The sequence below is a fragment of the Erpetoichthys calabaricus genome, chromosome 5, assembly GCF_900747795.2.
Source record: "Erpetoichthys calabaricus chromosome 5, fErpCal1.3, whole genome shotgun sequence".
Classification (NCBI taxonomy): domain Eukaryota; kingdom Metazoa; phylum Chordata; class Cladistia; order Polypteriformes; family Polypteridae; genus Erpetoichthys; species Erpetoichthys calabaricus.
Genome location: NC_041398.2, coordinates 247,262,344 through 247,283,882, shown reverse-complemented (window position 1 = coordinate 247,283,882; position 21,539 = coordinate 247,262,344). Strand labels below are relative to the sequence as shown.

Sequence of the window (21,539 nt, the reverse complement as noted above, 5' to 3'; positions counted from 1 at the left end):
TTTCAATCGAAACCCCAGCAGTCGACGTGAGATCCGCGGGCCTGGGATTCGAATTGGATTTCCAGCGGGAGAATCCCATGGAAATTGTTCCAAATCCCTGGAGGATTTCACCTCTGGATGGGCGGCCGTCTTTTTAAAATTATTAACGACGAACAGGAGGGCAGAAAGGTGGCTCAGTGGTTAGAGTGGCAGCACTGAACCCCCCCCCCCCCCAGACCACCCAACCCCCAATCCACCCCCCCCGACCCCCCCAAGCCCCCATAGGCCCCAGGCTCAAATATTTCTGTGTGGAAGCTGCATGTTCTTCCAAAGATATGCCTGTTGGATTAATTTATATTAATACATAAAATAATATTTGTGTGAAAATAGAAAAGGAGAAGGGAAGAATTTGGGTTGGTGTTGTGAGACCCGTCAAGCCCAAATCTTATTCAGTGCCCAGTTTTCCAGCTGAAAATGCCAGTGCCCATTTAACTGTGAATGATCTGGCTGGGCTTTGCCTTCTCTTCACTCATTCTGTGTCGAATGCCCATCATAATGCCACCGCTACCAGCCCACTGTGCCAGTCCATCGCCAGGCACTCACACACATTCAGCTCGCACATTTTGGAATCTGCGTATGCCAGCTGAGACAAAAGACATGTCTGTTGGATTAATTTCTATTAATACATAAAATAATGTGTGTGAAAAAGTAAGTGCACCCCCTGATTTCCATCCATCCATTATCCAACCCACTGTGTCCTAACACAGGGTCACGGGGGTCTGCTGGAGCCAATCCCAGCCAACACAAGGAGCAAAGCAGGAAACAAACCCCGGGCAGGGCGCCAGCCCACCGCAGGGCACGCACGCACACACACACACCAAGCACACACACGGGACAATTTAGAATTGTCAATGCACCTAACCTGCATGTCTTTGGACTGTGGGAGGAAACCCACACAGAGAGAACATGCAAACTCCATGCAGGGAGGACCCCGGGAAGTGAACCCAGGTCTCCTAACTGTGAGGCTACCCACTGCGCCACCATGCCGCCCACCCGTGATTTTCTTCTGTTAATTAACCCTATGTGGCCCTGTCATCTACATAACTAACACCAGGCCACAATTACAAGTTGTAGTTCATTGTATAAATTCAATAAGGAGAAATGCTAATGTCACATATGGAACAAGTAAGCCCACCTCTCTATTTCTCACTACCTCCAATGAGAATCAGGTGCCAATGACCAAGAACTTCATGACTGGGGGTCTTGCCTGTCCCTGTCCTATGTAAACCTCAGACATTTAGTTTGGGTCGGAATGTGTTGTTTATCCCCATGCAGAGATCCAAAGAGTTCCCTGAAGGCCTTCAAAAAGAAGCTTTTAGATGCCCAGGATCCCAGGATGGGGTTTCAATTGGAAATCCGCCATCCCGACATCCAAAAGATCGTCTACAACTGGAGAAGATTTCAAATGGCTGCCAACGTGTCCAGGCCGGGCTGCCCCAAGTAAGTTCAGCCCGAGATCAGAATATGAAATTCTGAAAGGAGGAAACTTGGGGTGGGCTGGGCAGGCTGGGTGAGAAGACCACCTCCAGGAGACCCCAACAGAATAGACTGGGAAGGGCAGATCACCTCCTGGTGGTCCCCCCTCCCCACCTATGAATATGAACCCCAGTCAGGATAAGGAGCCCATCTGAGTGATGACAACTGAGACAAGTTATGTCAAGTCAGAGAAGGAACAAGGTGGTCACCTCAGCAGGGGTCTCAGAAGTCACATCTGCCATTCTCTCTGGATGTGTGTGTTAAGCTATCAGAGTGCACAGGCTCCTCTTGAGGGTTTACATGGCCACATAATAACTGGGTTACTCACAGAGATATCTGTGTGTGTTAACCTGAGTCCTCACAGGCACTATATGATAGATAGATGTGAAAGGTGCTATATGATAGATAGATAGATGTGAAAGGTGCTATATGATAGATAGATAGATATATAGATAGATAGATAGATGTGAAAGGCACTATATGATAGATAGATAGATAAATGTGAAAGGCGCTATATGATAGATAGATAGATAGATAGATAGATAGATAGATAGATAGATAGATAGATAGATAGATAGATAGATAGATAGATGTGAAAGGCTCTATACAACAGATAGATAGATGTGAAAGGCAGTATATGATAGATAGATAGATGTGAAAGGCACTATATGATAGATAGATAGATAGATAGATAGATAGATAGATAGATAGATAGATAGATAGATAGATAGATAGATAGATAGATAGATAGATAGATATTTGTTCCCCAGATCACTATGATCTGAACACACACCATGACTTAAAAGAAAGAAAATTCAAAAAGAAAGAATATGTTCGACTTGTCAGACCCAGACCCCATGAGGGACCTGACCTGCTGTTATATTTCTAGTCTGAGGTGTGCGGAGTGAAGAGTAAAGCAGACAGGCCTGTTCCTTGTGGCGGTCCCGTGTTCCTGTCACAGTCTTTGAATCTCACAAATGGCGTTCCACCCGACGGACTCTCCATCATCCGGGACCCCATAGGCTCATCCACCTTAACAGGGATGGGTGGATTTTATTGGGGTGATCTGTGCTCAGGTTGGTCTACACAACTGACTCTCATGGACATGCACCATGATTGCCCCCAAAGCACTAAGATTATGTGAACAAAGTTTACGACTGAAAATCAATGGAAAAATCGTGTCATGTGACGTGGTCTTAAGTGCTCTCTGCCTGCGCTGCCCTTTCCAGAATTAAACTCTCCTCGGCTTTCGCAGTTGGACAACAAGGCTGTGGATGAGCCAATGGCGAGACCCTCACAGGTGGTCACACACCAACAGGTTCTGCAATTTTGAAAATTCAATTTCACACAAAATGTTTAATTTCCAGTTCTCCTCTCTGTTTTCCACTCAGGTCGGTAGATTGGTGAGTGCCGGTGGCTCAGCAGTCAGTGCTACTGAGGACCCCGCTTTGATCCCCAGTCCAGCTGCTCTTCCAAGACCTCCTCGTGTCCCTTGTGGGTCTTCTCCTACCACTCCCATTTCCCATCCCACACCCCAAAGGTTTGGTTTCCTAACCCCCTATGTGTGTGTGTGTGTGTGACTTACAAATGAATTGCTCTTTGGTGGTCCCTACTTTACACACCGTGATGCCAAGGTGGGCTCAGGCTTCTTCCCAAAGACCCTAAATTAGACTGAGTGGTCAAATCGATGGCTGGATGGCAACACACAACCCCAGAGTGAGGTGCAGTTCTGCTCTTACATGGTGATGTGTTGTCCACTCCTGGTCACTCTCTGGCCAAGTTCACTCATTTTCCAAAACCTGTGGTCATTTCTTTCTTTTTTCTCTCTCCAGGGTCTCCATTTTTCCTGCTGACCTCTCAAACACATACATGCTTGCTTGATTATCACCTCAGTATACTTGAATGGACAGTTGGTCCAGTCCGGGGCTCATTCCTGCCTTGCACCTGCTGCTGGATGGGGTGGCTCCAGCTTCCTGTACCCCTGAGACTGGATTAGGCCGCTTCGGAAAATAAAGATATGGAAGCAAATCCTAGTCATCAGGGGTGTAGGCAGGAGTTATTGACATGGATCAAAATCCCACCAGTGATCAAATAGTTAGAACTACTCAGGACCCCAAAATCCCCCCCTATCCATATGACTGTGAGCCCAGGCAATGCCATCAGACCACACATCGGCCACCATTCCACCGCCTAGACTTTCCTTTTCTCCTGTTTGAAATTCCCGTCTTTACTTAGCAGCTGTGATTTACAAGCCCCCCTTACTGAAGAAGCACGGATCAGTCATCATTTGCTTAATTTCAGAGCCATGTTTGAACAGGCAAGTTGGCTGTTCTTTGTGGTCGCTTGAAAGGCACCCTAGAGGGGTAATCAATAATGAATCAAATTATCTTCCACTCTCTTGGAAAATTCCTTTTTCTTCATTTCAGTGTGCCCTTACAGAAATTGAGATGACTTGCCTCTCCATCTAGCTAATTCGACTCGTTTTATATAGCGCCCCGGCACGTGTCCTTACTGAGAAGGGACTTCGTGTGTTCCGCGTCTCGGCGTTGGCGGCCGCACTCCGCTAACATCGCCGCCTTCTGCTCCCTGTTGCCCTCTGCTGGTCAACAACTCCGAGCGCAGCGCTGGAAACCGCAAACGTGCGGCGACAGGATGAATGACCTTAGAGATGCAGGGAGTGGACAGCAATCGCGACGGGCAACAAGAGTGTCCACAGCGCATCATTTCGGACGTAAATTAAAAGCATTTTAAGGTTCAACGTATTTACAGTCTTACTGCAGTTAATGGTGGCAGCTGAAATCAATCGGGGTCGGAAAACGAAGCAGGCGGGCACGTAGAGGCGTGAGAGCCGCCATCTGTCTGTGAGATGACAGGCCAGTCACCGAAACGGAAGAGCTAACCGTTACGAACAATCTGCAGTTAGATCTTCTACTCAGGAAAGGCGCTATATACTAACAATAAAATGTCCTCTACTTCGATATGACCTTGCCATAGATTTCTTTTGGTTATTTGGGAGACAGACAGATGTGAAAGGCACTATATAACTGACAAATACACCAACGTGAAAGGCACTATATAACATATAGAAAAACAGATGTGAAAGGCACTATTTAAGAAATAGAGAAATAGATGTGAAAGGCACAATAAAACTGACAGACAGATAGGAATGGCACTATATAACAAATAGACGAAGGCGAAAGGCACTATACATCAGAGAGGTGAAATGTGACAAATAACAAAATAAAAATATAACAGACACGTGAACGTCATTACATAACAAATAGACACGTGAAAGGCACTATATAACAAAGATAACCAGATGTGAAAGGCACTATATAACAAATAGAGGGAGAGTTGTGAAAGGAATTATATAACAGATAGATAAATAGACAGACATGAACAGCGTGTTAGGAACTATATAACAGATAGACAGATGTGAAAGGCACTATATAACAAATAGATAAATGCAAAAGGCACCATATAATATAGATGTGAAAGGCGATATATAACAAAATAAAAATATAACAGACATGTGAACGTCATTACATAACAAATAGACATGTGAAAGGCACTATATAACAGAAAGATAAACAGATGTGAAAGGCACTATATAACAAATAGAGGGAGAGTTGTGAAAGGAACTATATAACAGATAGATAAATAGACAGATGTGAACAGCACAATATAACAGACAGATAAACAGATGTGGTAGGAACTATATAACAGATAGATCGATAGACAGATGTGAAAGGCACTATATAACAAATAGATAAATGCAAAAGGCACCATATAATATATATAGACGTGAAAGGCGATATATAACAAAATAAAAGATAGACATATGTGAAAGGCACTATATAACAAAAAGAGACAGATGTGAAAGGCACTATATAACTGACAAATATAACGACATGAAAGGCACTATATAACAGAAAAATAACCAGATGTGAAAGGCACTATATAACAAATAGATAAATGCAAAAGACACCATATAATATATATAGATGTGAAAGGTGATATATAACAAAATAAAAGATAGACATATGTGAAAGGCACTATATAACAAAAATAACCAGATGTGAAAGGCACTATATAACAAATAGACAAATGCAAAAGGCACCATATAACATATATACATGTGAAAAGCAATATATAACAAAATAAAAAGACATATATGAAAGGCACTATATAACAAATAGAGGGAGAGATGTGAAAGGAACTATATAACAGATAGATAGATAGACAGATGAGAATTGCGCTATTCAGCAAATAGATAAACAGGTCTGAAAGGCACTATATGATAATTAGATAGAAAGAAAGCTAGATATGAAAGGCAGTATATAAAATCGATAGAAAAATGTGAAGGGCACTATAACAAGAGATAGACAAATATGAAAGGCACTATATAAGACATAGATGTGAAAGGCACTATGTATGGGCACAGTCTGTCACTAATGAGGGCAGGTTTTCAGGGCACTCTGTGGAAGGATGTATTTGCTGCACAGCCACATGTTTTTGTCTCAAACTCCACGCCCCCCCCACTGGCCCGATTAAAGAGCAAAGTAATAGTGTGGAGTGGCAGACCTCCATGGCTGTGCTCCACTGATGAGCCAATCAAATTGCACACACCTGCTGACGTTTAGCACCTTTTACATGACACGTATTTGGTGGCCCGCCCACTCATTTGTGTCTTTCTCAACACGCCCATTTCCAGGTGTACCTTGTTGTCATGACACCTTCTTACAGTGTGGTTAACACTAGAGTTGTGGGAGGAGTTGTGTTAAATCAGGAGTAATGATGACTATTGAGTGGGTGTGTCTGGAAGTGGGCGTGTCCTGTGTGTGCTAACCCGAACCCCACCAGAGCCTTCTGGGAGTTTTCACTGTGTAAACCAAGTGACTCAAACATGTAATGCTGTTCAGTGGAGATGCTGAATCGCTGTGCTCTGCAGGTCTGCAGTTTGACCCTTCCCTGGCAAAGAGTCACAAGAAGACCCCAGTGGCACAGTGGCACCTTTAGCCCCACCTCAGACCACACCCCTTGCGATCCTTGGTTATGAAAGACAAGTCAATGTTCATTTGGAATCAACCTTGCTAGAAGGCACTTCACTATACAGAATTATATATGTAAATATTTTGCATTCTTTGCGAACTTATTAAGAAATCAGCTGCTGTATGCAGAACGTGTATCGCCTTACAAATATAGCGCCTCTGCTCTTCTGATACAGCAGTAATCACTCACCATGAGTCAGCAGTAACAGAACATGACATGACACTCTCACATCTGTGTATGCTAATTTAGGGCTGCAGCAGTAAGACAGAATCAGGCTTGGATTGGAGGTCAGTCTGTCACATGGTACGGTCATGGACACGCCCACCACCACATGGGGCCGGCTCACCTAGCACACGTGTCACTGGGTCTTATTGTGTTATGTAAGTATTGTTATGATTGTATTATTATCTGGATTATGTAAGTTTACTTTTTTTTTTTTCTTCTTAATATTTTTGCATTCCATTTTATTTATTTATTTATTTGCTTTCTGTAATTAGAATTTTATTCTCTCTTTAACCCTTTGTAAAGTTCTTTGAGCTACATGTTCTGCATGAAGATGTAGTCTAGAAATAAATGTTGTGGCTGTATTTGGGAATACTAAGGGAAAGCAGGGAGACCCCACAGAGAAGAAGCTGCAGACCCCACACAGACCACTGATGGTGGATCTATAAGGCGCTAAGCACTGTGCCACTGAGCTGCACCAGACATTTGAATCTTTACCTCCTTCAAACAGAACATTTAAAATGACCACAATGTACAAGGGGGGGGGGGGGGGGAAAATGTCCAAACTGAGCAAGATGTTTCACCAGCAAATATTTTAACATTTCTATTTACTTCTTTGGCTGATGTCTCAATCCAAGGTGACTTACAACATCTGAGATACAATCAGCTCCATTCCTTTTGTTTTTTACACAAGGAGATCAAGCAGGTAAAGCAAATTCCTCAGAGACACACAGTGACGTCAGTGGTGGGATTTGAACCCACGACCTTAGAATTTGAAGTTCAACATCGCACTGACTATAAAGAGTATAGTTAGCAAATGTACTTTATGAGTGTATATACTGTATACATACTGTATACTGTATATATGTACTATATGGAGGACAAAATAACACCAATGAAAAATGGAGAGATGTATTGATATAAAGGGGTAGCACAGTGGCACTGCTTCCTTGAAACAAGGAGACTCAGGTTCAAATCCCAGGTGCTCCCTGCATGGAGTTTGCATGTCCTCCACGTGTCAAAGTGGGTTTCCTCCTGGTGCTCCGGTTTACTGTCACCGTCCAAAGACATTCAGATGAGATGTGTGTGTGTGTGTGTGTGTGTGTGTGTGTGTGTGTGTGTTCACCCTCTGATGGGCTGGCACCATGTCGCAGGGTTGTTCCTGCCTTGTGCCCGATGCTGGTCAGGATTGTTTCATTGTTTCCAGCTGCCCCGTGACCCTGCTCTAGGAAAGGATTTAGGAATATGGATGGATGGTGCAGATACAATACATGTCAGACACTGAGCAAATGTCAAAGTGCTTTACATAGAGGACAATACAATTTAACCTAGAAATAAGTCTAAATACATAAAAATAAATAATTATTAAGCTATAAAGATGGGCTACTAAAATTTAACTATTATTATTAGGAAAAGAGTATTTGACAAATGCGGTGGTCTGGCACCCTACCCGGGGTTTGTTTCCTACTTTGCGCCCTGCGTTGGCTGGGATTGGCTCCAGCTGACCCCCGTGACCCTGTAATTAGGATACAGCAGGTGGGATAATGGATGGATATTTGACAAATAAAATTATAATTATGCTACTCTAAGTTTACTGTATATTGTGCCTTTTTACATTAAATACCATCTTCAGGCACTTAACAAGTATGGATAAGTAAAACACAAAAGTATCAACTGCACTGGATACCCTGTGGTGTGGAGACCACCATGTCACACTTAGGGCCAGTGCCCTGTCAAAAGGCAGAGTATAAAGATAGCTACACGTGAAAGGCACTATATAACAAAAACACAAGCAGAAACAAAGGGCAATTTACAACAAATAGCTAGGCAGACCGAAGTGAAAGGCATGGTATAACGGACAGACAGATAGATAGATAGATAGATAGATAGATAGATAGATAGATAGATAGATAGATAGATAGATAGATAGATAGATAGATAGATAGATAGATAGATAGATAGATAGATAGAAGTGAAAGGCACTATATTATAGATAGATAGATAGATAGATAGATAGATAGATAGATAGATAGATAGATAGATAGATAGATAGATAGATAGATAGATGTAAAAGGCACTATATGATAGATAGATGGAAGTGAAAGGCACTATATTATAGATACATAGATAGATAGAAGTGAAAAGCACTATATTATAGATAGATAGATGTAAAAGGCACTATATGATAGATAGATAGAAGTGAAAGGCACTATATTATAGATAGATAGATAGATAGATAGATAGATAGATAGATAGATAGATAGATAGATAGATAGATAGAAGTGAAAGGCACTATATTATAGATAGATAGATAGAAAAGGCGCTATATTCATAATAGTTTGATAGATTACACACAGGCTGCTGTTGGTATTGGTGATTGCAGTTTGGCCAAAGCAGCTTTTTCATGCAACAGTAATTTTTAACATCACATAATAATAATAATAATAAGGATTTCATTATAAATCTTAAGAATTACACACACATCAAAAACATACCTACTCATAGGTGTCATTATTTAAAGCACCAGCTGCTGTGTCACTGCTTGCACTATGATGGAGAGCTATATCTACATATATATAGTGCCTTGGCAGAGTGGTGGCACTGAGGCTACAGGGATCTGCACTGTCAATCAGAAGGTTGCCAGTTCAAATCCTGTAAATGCCACAAGTGACTCTACTCTGTTGGACCCCTGAGCAAGACCCTTAACCTGCAATTGCTTGCTCTTGGGGGTGACATTAATCTGCACCCAGCCCTGTAAGCAGGTCCTCCAACTTGCAGGGAAAACGTGGCGGGGTGGTGGCAGGATTGGCACTCCAGCCACTGTTAGAAAACCTCATAGTGTTCCAGTGTGGTGCTGAGGTGTCACCTGCTGCACTCAGGTCCCAGTCTGGGTGGTTCGTTGTGTAGTGGGTGTGGCAACGCACTGTCAGCGCACACTGCCAGCCTCTCTCTCACTCTCACTCACTCTCTTTTTCTTGACAAAGTAATTAGGTGCTGATTGGTGGGTTAGGCTCCAGCTGCCCTGTGACCATGAGATAGATATGAATATATGATGAAAATAAAACTTTTATAGAGACATACTATTTTGGTAGTGCAGCCTACATATATAAAAGGAGGTCAACTGAGGAACCTCTAGTTTGTAATAAATGTAGGATTCTTCATTTGACATCTTTTTACGTTTCGCAGTAAGGCTGTCCAAGTTGATGAGCCCCCTATAAGTAAGAATTTCCCTGTCCTCTGTGCATGTAACGGTAAGGACCCCATAAGCCCATCTATTGAGAGGTTCTTCTTAATAAATCATCATAAATGAACATATAGCATCTTTTCGGTGTCAGACTGACAACAGTACGGCACAACTGGTCTCCCTGACAGGATATTCAATAAGAGGGAGCTCAGGCTCAGCCCACGATAGACGAAGAGCCAGTCCAGCCAGGGCTGCTGCGTCCCCTGATAGAATGTCTAATAAAGCTGGGAGAGGAAATGTGCTATAAATATTGTGAATGCTGAGATATGGCATGCCTTTACTGTTTTATTGCATATTCCGATTGGGGGGCTCAAAGCGCTTCACATCTACACAAGAAACATTTCCATTTACTTTTTGTACGTTTTTCAAAGCTCTGGGACAGACCTCTCCTCTTAAGAATGTCACTGTGTATACGAGATGAATATAGGAGTGTTGTGAAGATGGGTAAGGCTCTATATGAATAAAATGTACTACATACTGTATCTATCTGTATCTACAGCATATATAATCACAGCAGAACGTGTGGGCATCTTGGTGGTCAGCATTACTAAATATTAGGTCTGTGACACAGATAACAGAATATGCAGTCAGCTATTCAGACGTCTAAACTGGCATACGTACAACAGATAAAGGGGGCAAGGTGGGCACCTGATGAGATAAAGAAATCAGCCAGTGAAAGTGTATTGTGTAAGGCCCATGTCAAAGGCACTCACCAATGTCCATATAACACTGGCATTTTTGTCTACCCTTGGTATGGACTGGCACTCCAACCAGACCAGGCACACACCCAATGCATGTTAGGACCTGAAACTGGATGGAGGGGCTTTGAGAACATTAGATAAACAGAGCTGAAAGGCACTCTGTGATAGGCGCTAATAACACATCAATATTGAAACCGGAAACTTACCAAATACAATAATAGATGGATAAATAGAATGGAAAGCAACTCTATAAGAGATAGTGGGATTGGAAAGATGCCACATAACAGAAAGATGATAGACTGGGAGGACATTTTAGAATAGGCTTAAAAAGTACAATGTAACTGATAGAATATGAAGTCAAAAGGAACTACATAATAAATTTGAAAGGCACTACATACAAGACAGCTTTGAAAGGCACTATATGAGATACGTAATAGATTTGTAAGATGGTATATAATACATTTGAAAGGTACTGTGTAATAGATGGTTTAAATGATTTGAAATGAAATATATAATAAGTCTATCTGAAAGGTACTACTTCATTTGAAAGGTGCTATATACGTGGATTCATCCACCCGCCTTCAAAACCAATTATCCAAGGCCGGGCTATGGGGAAGCTTGAGCCTATCCCAGGAAGCATTAGGCACGAGGCAGGAAATACAGCTGGACAGGTGCCACTCCACCACAGGTTGAACACACACACACACACACACACACACACATAACCTGCACGTCTTTAGACTGTGGGAGTAAAGTGGAACACCAGGAGGAAACCCACATGGACACGGGGAGAACATGCAGGGAGAACCTGGGATTTGAACCCTGGTCATCTCATTCAAAGGAAGCAGTACTACCAACTACTCCATGTGTATACAGCAGATTCTATAAAAACCATACATATAAAATAATATAATATATATATACTAATAGACAAATGGGTTTGAAAGGAACTATATAATAGATTTGAAATGCACTATGTAACATATACTGTACATTTGGAAAGCATCATATACTACATAGATAGATAGATATGAAAGGCACTATATGATAGATAGAAATGAAAGGCACTATATAATAGAAGTGAAAGGCACTATATAATAGATAGATGGATGGATGTGAAAGGCACTATATTATAGATAGATATGAAAGGCACTATATGATAGATAGATAGATAGATAGATAGATAGATAGATAGATAGATAGATAGATATGAAAGGCACTATATGATAGATATAGATAGATAGATATGAAAGGCACTCTATGATAGATAGATATGAAAGGCACTATATGATAGATGGATGGATATGAAAGGCACTATATTATAGATAGATAAAGATGTTTAAAGGTACATATATTACATATACAGTATGAAGTGAACTATATAATATATATGAATATTAATATGTAACGTATACATTTGGAAAATATCATATATCAAGTCAAGTCAAGTCAGGTAGTTACAGTATAAAATAGATAAATGGATAGATCTGAAAGGCACTACATAACAGATATAGATTGATAGATGTGAAAGGCACTATATTATAGATAGACAGACAGAACTTTTTCTAGCTTGTTTTTTATTTTTGTCTTCCTCTTCTCCGATGCCTCCACGTCTTGACGTTTTTAAACCTGTCTCCCCATTTTAAGTCTTTCATTATTTTTTTACCCCACAACCATCCGAAGAACCCAAGACCCCAAAGCTCGTAGTACTTTAATTCTGCTAAATGTTCACTTTTTGTTATTTTCATTTGTTTATTTCCTTTGTTATGTATTCAGTGAGTGGACGAGAGTCGATTTCGGTCCTGCGCTCAGTTCTGCTTCAGATGTTGCGGCACTCCGAACCTCAGAAATGTTAGTGCGCCTCATAAGTGAGCAATTAGTGGGGTACATAATCATAAATATTTTTTTGGAACCCAATTCTTGCCGAGCTCTATTAGTGTTGGACAAATCTCGCCCAGGACTCTAAATCACCACACAGATGTCCAAGTTCAAGCACCAGCACCAGCACCAGAGCAGGACACGTTTAAACGCAACTCGCTGATCTGAAACGAGCGGACTGAGTGTCTGACCCGTGGTCGGTGGCTTGAATTTAGGAATTTAAACTGAAATCAAATTGACGTGAAATGGGTGCTCCCTACTAAAACAACAGTTGTGACATCAGACTATTGCTAACTGAAGGGACAAAGATGCAGGCGATGACATGGTCATCGGATGGATTATTAAATTAAAGGGGGACATGAACGAGAAGGAGAAGGCGACTCGGACTCTCACCTGCCTGCGGTGTGTCAGCCTCCGGGACGCCTCGAGGTTCGACTTCCTTGATTTCCATCACGAGCCGATCCGGCGGGTGGATTTCTCCCCGCAGCAGACCTTCGGAGTTTTGCCTCTAGCAGGGCTGCAATCCAGGATTTGGGTTTCGATTTAGGGAAGGCTTCCAGATAAAAAGCTGGCTCCCTGCGCTCCAACTCTGCACACCGAGAATCATTTAAGATTTAAAAAAAGGAGAAGACGACCATGAGGACAAAACCAAGACGTTCACAAACCCAAAGACGGTAATACGGTGCCGGTGGAAGATCGGAACTGAGAAAGTGAGAGAGACGGAGAGCGCAAGCGAGAGGGGGCGGAGCCAGCAGAATGCAATTGATGCGCTCCTCTCTCACACCAGCCAGTCTCCATCCGTCTTCTCCGACACCATCACGTACCCTGCCGTTCGCAAATCGACCCCTCTGGCTTTACGTTTTGCCCGCAGCCCGGTCCAGGTGGCGCAGCCCTTTTCCTTTCCCCTTCCTCCAGTAATTAGAGCATTAAAAAGCGGCGAGGTGTCGGGATGAGTGAAAGAGGAAGCGGATTCGCGTTGCAGTTACTCTTCTTTTCTCAGCGGGTTCTGTGGATGGGCGGCTCTGCGATCGAGCGGCTTATCTGGAAGCTGTGGCGCTTTGCAGGAGATGACGGCGAATAAGGCCCCCGGCCGAAGGGCGCTTCCCTTTTAGTAGTCGGGCCCGTGGTGAGACTGACCCAAAATGAGGAGCTGCTATTACTGTGCGGCTAATGCGGCGTTGCTGCGTGGCATCTTTCCCACCCCCTCTTTTCTCCTAGATGTCAACAGGTTGCACCCCTGGCCCTTTGCTCATCACTAGCGGAGTCACTTCTGGCCCGGGGTTCAAAAATAAGTAAATAAATAAAGGCCACATGCTACTGAAATGGTTGGGGGTGATGTAAGTGCTGCTAATGAAGATCGGTCGATATTATATAGCGCCTTTCATCGCTCACACAAAGCAATTCGCGTGAAATCCATTTTTAATATTCTTATCTGGCTGACGATTTTATCCAAGATGACTTACAACATTTGAGATGCACACAAAACCTCAGGATCTGCGGTCCAAAGCCTCAACCACTGTTAGTTTTAAACTACAGTTTTAAAGAGGTGATTTTTTTCAGCCAAGACAGATTTGTATGCCTTTATATCGCGTCTTTCTTATACGCCTTAAAATGCCAGGTGGCACGGTGACAGAGCTGCTGGGTTCACATCCCAGTGTGGCCTGTGCATGTTCTCCCTGTGTCCGCCCGTTGTTTCCTCCAGGTGCTCTTCTCATAGTCCTGAGACATGCAGGTGAGGTGGATTGGCGATGCTTCTTTGGCCCCTAATGGGTGTCTGTGTTTTCGTCCAGTGATTGGCTGTCTAGGGTTTGTGCCTGATGCCGGTGGGATCAGTGCCAACCTTGCCCCCATTCTGCTGTGAATTAGTGGGTTAACAATTTGGACGGATAGACTGATTTCAGAAAACTGAATAAATATCAAAGTACTCTACATACTTGACAATACAATTTACCTTAAGGTAACAATAAGGCACACACACACACACACACACACACATATAATTAAGTTAAAAAAGTACTTGTAAATATACTGTGCATGTGTGCTTGCCCTGTGATAGGCTGGCACCCTATCCACCATACCCGTTAAGAAAATGGATGGATGATCAGTATAGACAGCGTGCATTTTCTAATTCTTACACAGACCATTTTCTGTCTTTATATAGTGCCTTTCAGAATCACCTATCTATGCAGCATGCCTTTTCCAATTGTTATGCAGTCCATTTTCTATCCATACATCTATTTTTATTGTGCCTTTCAGAATTACGTATCTATACAGCGTGCCTATTCTAATTCTTATATAGTCTGTTTTCTATCTTTATAACTATATAGTGCCTTTCAAAATTATCTATCTACACAGCATGCCCTTTCCAATTATACACTCCATTTTCTATCTTTATGTCTGTTACATAGTGCTTTCAGAATTATGTATTGATGGAGGGTGCTTTTTTAATTCTTATAATCTATTATCTGTCCTTATACATATCTATTATACAGTGCTTTTCATAATTATTTATGCATGCAGTGTGCCATTTCCAACTGTTATACTTCCATTTTCTATTTTATATAGTGCTTTCAGAATTATATGTATCTATCTATACAGAGTCTTTTCTGGCTGTTATACAGCCCATGTTCTCTTTTTATACCTCCATATTATATAGTACCTTGTGTCCTGTGTTGGCTGGGATTGGCTCCAGGCGACCATGAAACTGGGTTCGGATTCAGCGGGTTGGAAAATGGATGGATGGATGGATATTATATAGCACCTTTCCAAATATCTAATATAAATTTCCTTTTCTGTTATACCATCTTTATAGCGACCTGTTTTATAGTGTCATTCAGAATAATTTATCTAACAATAGAGTGCCATTTTTATTATGCTGTCCGTTTTTTATCTTGATACCTCTATATCATATAGTGCCTTTAAGACTATTTATCTGTCTATACAGTATCAGAGTTCCTTTTCTAACTCCTATAGTCCATTTTTTCTCATCATATCTCTATATTATATAGCGCCATTCAGAATTATTTATCTATAACTATGTTTTTTATCTCTATGCCTGCCTACTATATAGTGTATAAAATGCACTCGGGACAGATAAAAAATAATTCTATAAGACACTCAGAATAGATAAATAATTCTGAAAGGGTTTATTTAATAGATAAGTACAAAGATAGAAAACTGAGTATAAATTAGTTAGAAAAGGCACTGTGTATAGATAGATATATATTATGAAAGGCACTATATATTTTCTATCTTGATACCTCCACATTAGTCTATTAGTTAGAAAAGGCCCTCTGTGCAGATAGATAAATAATTCCGAAAAGCACAATATAATGGAGGGGCAGCACGGTGGAGTAACCTGGGTTCGCTTCCCGGGTCCTCGCTGCGCGGAGTTTGCATGTTCTCCCCGTGTCTGTGTGGGTTTCCTCCCACAGTCCAAAGACATGCAGGTTAGGTGCATTGGCGATCCTAAATTGTCCCTAGTGTGTGCTTGGTGTGTGGGTGTGGGTGTCCTGCGCTGGGTTGGCACTCTGCCATTTGTCCCTGCCTTGCGTCCTGTGTTGGCTGCAGGCTCCAGCAGACCCCCGTGACCCTGTGTTAGGATATAGCGGGTTGGATGATGACTGACTGACTGACTATATAATGGATATGTTCAAAGATAGAGGAAGGACTGTATATTAACTAAAAAAGGTATTCTGTATAGATAGATGATTATTCTAAAAGGCACTATATAATACGGAGGTATCAAGATGGAAAATAGCATAACAGAAAAGGCACGCTATAGGTAGATAAATAATTCTGAAAGATAATATATAATTGGGAGGTATATACATAAAAAACACTTGTCTAATTGTTAGAAAAGGCACTAGTATAGGTAAATATTCTGTTGGGCGCTAAATAACAGATTTAAAGATATTAGAGGATCTGTATAACAGTAAGAAGAGACCCTCTTTATCGATAACGAATCTGTCCGCCCATTTTCTTGACCAGCTTATCCATGGCAGGGTCCCAGGACAGATGGAGCCGATCCCAGCAGTTATTTTTTTTTTCGCAAAGCAGGAGCACCACACGTAGAGGACGTCAGTTCATTGGAGGGTGAACACACACACACACACACACACACCAGGGGTCAATCCACCTAACCTGAACTTCTTTGGACTGTTGAGGCACCCCGAGGAAACTCAAACGGACACGGGAAGCGTGTATTTTATTTTTATTTGAATATTTTTATTGCGTTTAACGCACTCTCAAACCCGCTTAGTCCAATTGCAGGTTTCCCGTCGCCATTGTCTATTCACTTAATGGCAGTTAATGGATGGGATGCCAGTCTATTTCACAATAAACGTGTCCAATTTAGAATGACTGACCAATAAATCAGCTAATTGGTGTGTGGTGTACGAGGCAACTCGATACGGACAGCGAAAGGAAGTGGGAGTCGAATCCAGGACGCTGAATTATGAGGCAGAGGGACTAACTACTGCGCCACCGCGCGTTGAATGCGCTCAATTGCAAGTGTAAATGTTGGTGCTTTTATGGCGTTGGCTGTCCAAAACGCACTGTACAGTATACTTAGTGTGTAGTGTAGTCGTGGTGGGATGTGTGGTTTTCTGTAGCGCGGTGTAATATCGATGGGCGTCTGGCGCCGTTCTTCCATCGTGAACGCGCACACAATGCGGCGTATAATTCACGTCGCCTTGTTGTCAGCGAGATTTTCCCGCTTAATTATCCTTTGCGAGCAGGGGGCAGGAAGGGAGCGGCTGTTCTATACATTAAGGGCCAATCAGTCCATCTTGATTCAATTCGGCCTTCTTACTCTACCATCACGTGAAACTGCAACATAATCGACGTAGTGCAGCCAGCTGTAACTTTTGCTATTTGTGTTCATGGCTTGAGTTTAAGCAGACAGCTACGCAATCTCCATTGACAGTCACTTTGTCGTACTGACGAGCTCGGTGACTTTAAACGACACACTGTCATCGTATGCCCCCTTTGTCATAAGTATGTGATCTGTTAGATCTACCACGGTCAGCTGTCAGTGTTATTAGTGGGAAGTGGAAGCGTCGAGGAGTGACAATCACTCGAATAGACCAAGCAAAGTCACAGAGCCCCCTCCATTGTATAGCGCCTTCACAATGTGCACACGCCAACATACCGCTTATAAATGCCGTCGCGCGTTACAATTGTGTGTTCACATTTTGGGGTTAACTTAAAAAAGGTAAAATCACTGAGGGAGCAAGGGTTATGAACGGGGGAGAGGCCAACTTGTTAGTGCCCCGTCACCATACCCTATACCCGTATTAATACAAGCCCAGCGCAAAACGCACACACATCAAAAAATTATCTTATAAACGATGAAAATCTGTTACGACATCAGGATCACCGTCTGATTTTGGACCAGCGCGAATCCTAAATGTTAAAAAAGGAACAAGAGTGTTAAATTGGCATTGACAAAGTTGGCTAATTGTGATGGGCCACCTCCAACACCAGAATGGGGACAGTAACTGAAGCTCCTGACCTGTATGTTTCGGCAGGATTTTGTGAATTGTGCTACTGCAACATGTTAGCAGGTGAACAGGTGGTCCTAAGAATTTGTTCAGTGTGTGTATTTCTTGGATGTTTCGCAGTTTAACATTATTTCATAGTATTTCATACTAGCTTTGGAAAGATGAGTTGAAATCGAAGTAAACAACATTTGCATTAACATTTACAGCACATCACCTATTGGAATGTCTTTTATAATTAATGTAGTAATCAAATGAATCACACACATGCAATGCATTTTATTACTACGAAATGTTTCGGATGTAACATCTGTTGGAATGACAAGTGCAATGCATTTCATTACTACAAATAGTTATGATGCACCATCTGTAGAATGACACATGCAATGCACTTTATTACTACAAATGTTTGTGTTGCACCATCTGTTGGAATGACACCCACAATGCATTTCATTACTACAAATATTTGTGTTGCGCCATCTGTTGGAATGACACAATGCATTTTATTAATACAAATGTTTGTGGTGCATCATCTGTTGAATAATAAATGCAATGCATTATATTACTACAAATGTTTGCGATGCGCCATCTGTTGGAATGACACATGCAATACATTTTATTACAACAAATGTTTGTGATGCACCATCTGTTGGAATGACACATGCAATGCATTTTATTACTAGAAGCATTTGTGATGCATCATCTGTTGGAATGACACATGCAATGCATTTTATTACTACAAGCATTTGTGATGCATCATCTGTTGGAATGACACATGCAATGCATTTTATTACTACAAATGTTTGTGATGCGCCATCTGTTAGAATGACACATACAATGCATTTTATTACCTCAAGCGTTTGTGACACGCCATCTGTTGAAATGACACCTGCAATGCATTTTAATAATTAATAATAATGTAGTAATCAAATGAATCACACACATGCAATGCATTTTATTACTAAAAAATGTTTCGGATGCAAAATCTGTTGGAATGACAAATGCAATGCATTTCATTACTACAAATAGTTATGATGCATCATCTGTAGAATGACACATGCAATGCACTTTATTATTACAAATGTTTGTGTTGCACCATCTGTTGGAATGACACATGCAATGCATTTTATTACTACAAGCGTTTGTGATGCATCATCTGTTGGAATGACACATGCAATGCATTTTATTACTACAAGCGTTTGTGACACACCATCTGTTGAAATTACACCTGCAATGCATTTTAATACTACAAATTGTTGTGATACACCATCTGTTGGAATGACACTTGCAATGCATTTCATTACTTCAACTGTTTGTGATGCGCCATCTGCTGGAATGACTCCTCCAATGCATTTTGTAACTACAAATGTTTGTGATGCACCATCTGTTGGAATGACATATGTAATGCATTTTATTACTACAAGCGTTTGTGATCCATCATCTGTTGGAATGACACATGCAATGTATTTTATTACTACAAATATTTGTAATGTGCCATCCTTTGGAATTACAAATGCAATGCATTTTACTACTACAGATGTTTTTCATTCCAACAGATGGTGCATCACAATGTTCTTTGTCAAGCAGTGGTTCTGTGAGAAACCTCACAACCGAGTTGAGTGTCAGTAAAGAACCATTGTATTTAATAGTGTGTGTGCTTAAATTTAAAGGTTTAAAGTCTAAATATTCTCAATATTAATTGAAATTTGTCATTTGTTTACCCTCTGATAGAGGTCCGTGGACGGCTAGATCCACAGTTAAGGATCCAAGATCAAAAATGACATCATATTCATACTTACTGACCTTAAAACAGTGGAAAACTATATGTCATTTGCTTATGTTATATTTGTCATTTGGAACCTTCTGGGAGTGGCTTTTAGAGGGCTCGGACTAACGATAAAGAACCAAATATAACAAAATAATGTATTTGTGATCAGCAACATCAAAACTGCATAAAATGACTCCACGTGTATATTACCAATCTCCATTTTTTCAAAGGATTGTGGAAAGGAATAAATTTGACCCCTCATATCCAATTAAAGGGTAAACCCCTAGCATCAGTTGATGTGGCCTGCACAACTTCAAGTCCTTCTGAGAATTTCTACTGCAGTCACTTATTGGTTTACTCATCTTTCATAAGTGTGTCAATTGCTAAACAAACTATCCATCCATTTTCCAACCCGCTGAATCCGAACACAGGGTCACGGGGGTCTGCTGGAGCCAATCCCAGCCAACACAGGGCACAAGGCAGGAACCAATCCCAGGCAGGGTGCCAACCCACCGCAGGCTAAACAAACTATGGTCCAAAAATGGCCTTAAAATGAGGGGGGTTTAGGTCTAGAGCAGTGGTATTGTTGGGGGAAAAGGGGTTTATGGGGCTTTAGTCGTGATCTTTGAGAGCAGTCACCTCAAAATTTTCAACAAATGTAGCCTCTGATATTTGGTAGCCCAGCACTTATCACTCATCAACAGAACAAAAACCCCCTGGCCCCTCCAACCCCCTGTTGTCGACAGCATGAAAAATCCAAGGGTCACAACCATCACGTTTGTATTAAAAACCAACCCTAATAAGTACTGAGGCTACTGATGTCTGTGGTCCACAGCAGTGTTTCTTAACCTCTGGACCGCCAGCGAGTCGCGAGTTGCTATTGTTTAGAATGGTAGTGGGTCACGGTGGGTCCTACAGTGGGTTGTGCTTGACCCCCACTCTACAGCTCTGATAATCCCACTCAATTCTTTAAGTGTGACATCCACTCTGAAGTCTCTACTCTACCCACCAGCGGTCCCGATTCTTCAAGGGGGACATCTGCTCTGAAGTTCATACTCTACCCACCAGCGGTCCTGACTCATCATTAGGGACATCCACTCTGAAATTAAGACTCTACCCACCAGTGGTCCTGATTCATCAATGGGGACATCCGCCCCCCCCCCCCCCCCCCCAACAATATCACTTGATTCATCAAGTGGAACACACCCCTTAGGGAAAAAAGTGGGCTGTGACACCAAAAAGGTTGAGAAACACTTGTCTAGGGCATTGTTTTCCAACCAATGGGTCACCACCCACTTTGGGGTAATGGGGGTACCTTCATTGGGTGTGAGATTTAGATCACTGTGAGATCAACAGTGCCACGCATTACTTATCACTTTATTTGATTATCATATGAATGGGAACAGGCCCCCTCAGCTGGCTTTTATGCAAATGCTTGAGGGGGGAACCCCCACCCACACCACCCAGTTTGACATTCACATTTGTCTAACCAAGGAAGACAGAATAACCTTAAAGAGGAAAAAATGGGTCGCCATACCATAGAGGTTGGAAAAACTCTGGCCTAGAGTACCAAAAATGGGGGGGGACCCCGTAAAAGCTGGCCATCTTGTATAATTAGACATCACGATGATTCAGACGGTATATAATGTGTGAGGGTT

General features: G+C 41.8%; 1 protein-coding gene across 3 annotated transcripts in view; it reads right to left on the bottom strand.

The window, feature by feature from the left end:
• inpp4b (inositol polyphosphate-4-phosphatase type II B) overlaps positions 1–13,517 on the bottom strand; it is a 533,162-nt gene extending 519,645 nt beyond the window's left edge. For 2 of the 3 annotated variants that reach the window (XM_051928130.1, XM_051928129.1), the window contains exon 1: positions 13,006–13,301. In XM_051928130.1, the coding sequence (XP_051784090.1) occupies positions 13,006–13,063 (58 nt within the window). In that variant the 5' untranslated portion in view covers positions 13,064–13,301. Of the gene's footprint in view, positions 1–13,005; positions 13,302–13,436 lie in introns of those variants that run through there. The other variant, XM_051928128.1, reaches the window with a different exon arrangement.
• Positions 13,518–21,539: the final 8,022 nt, after the last annotated feature.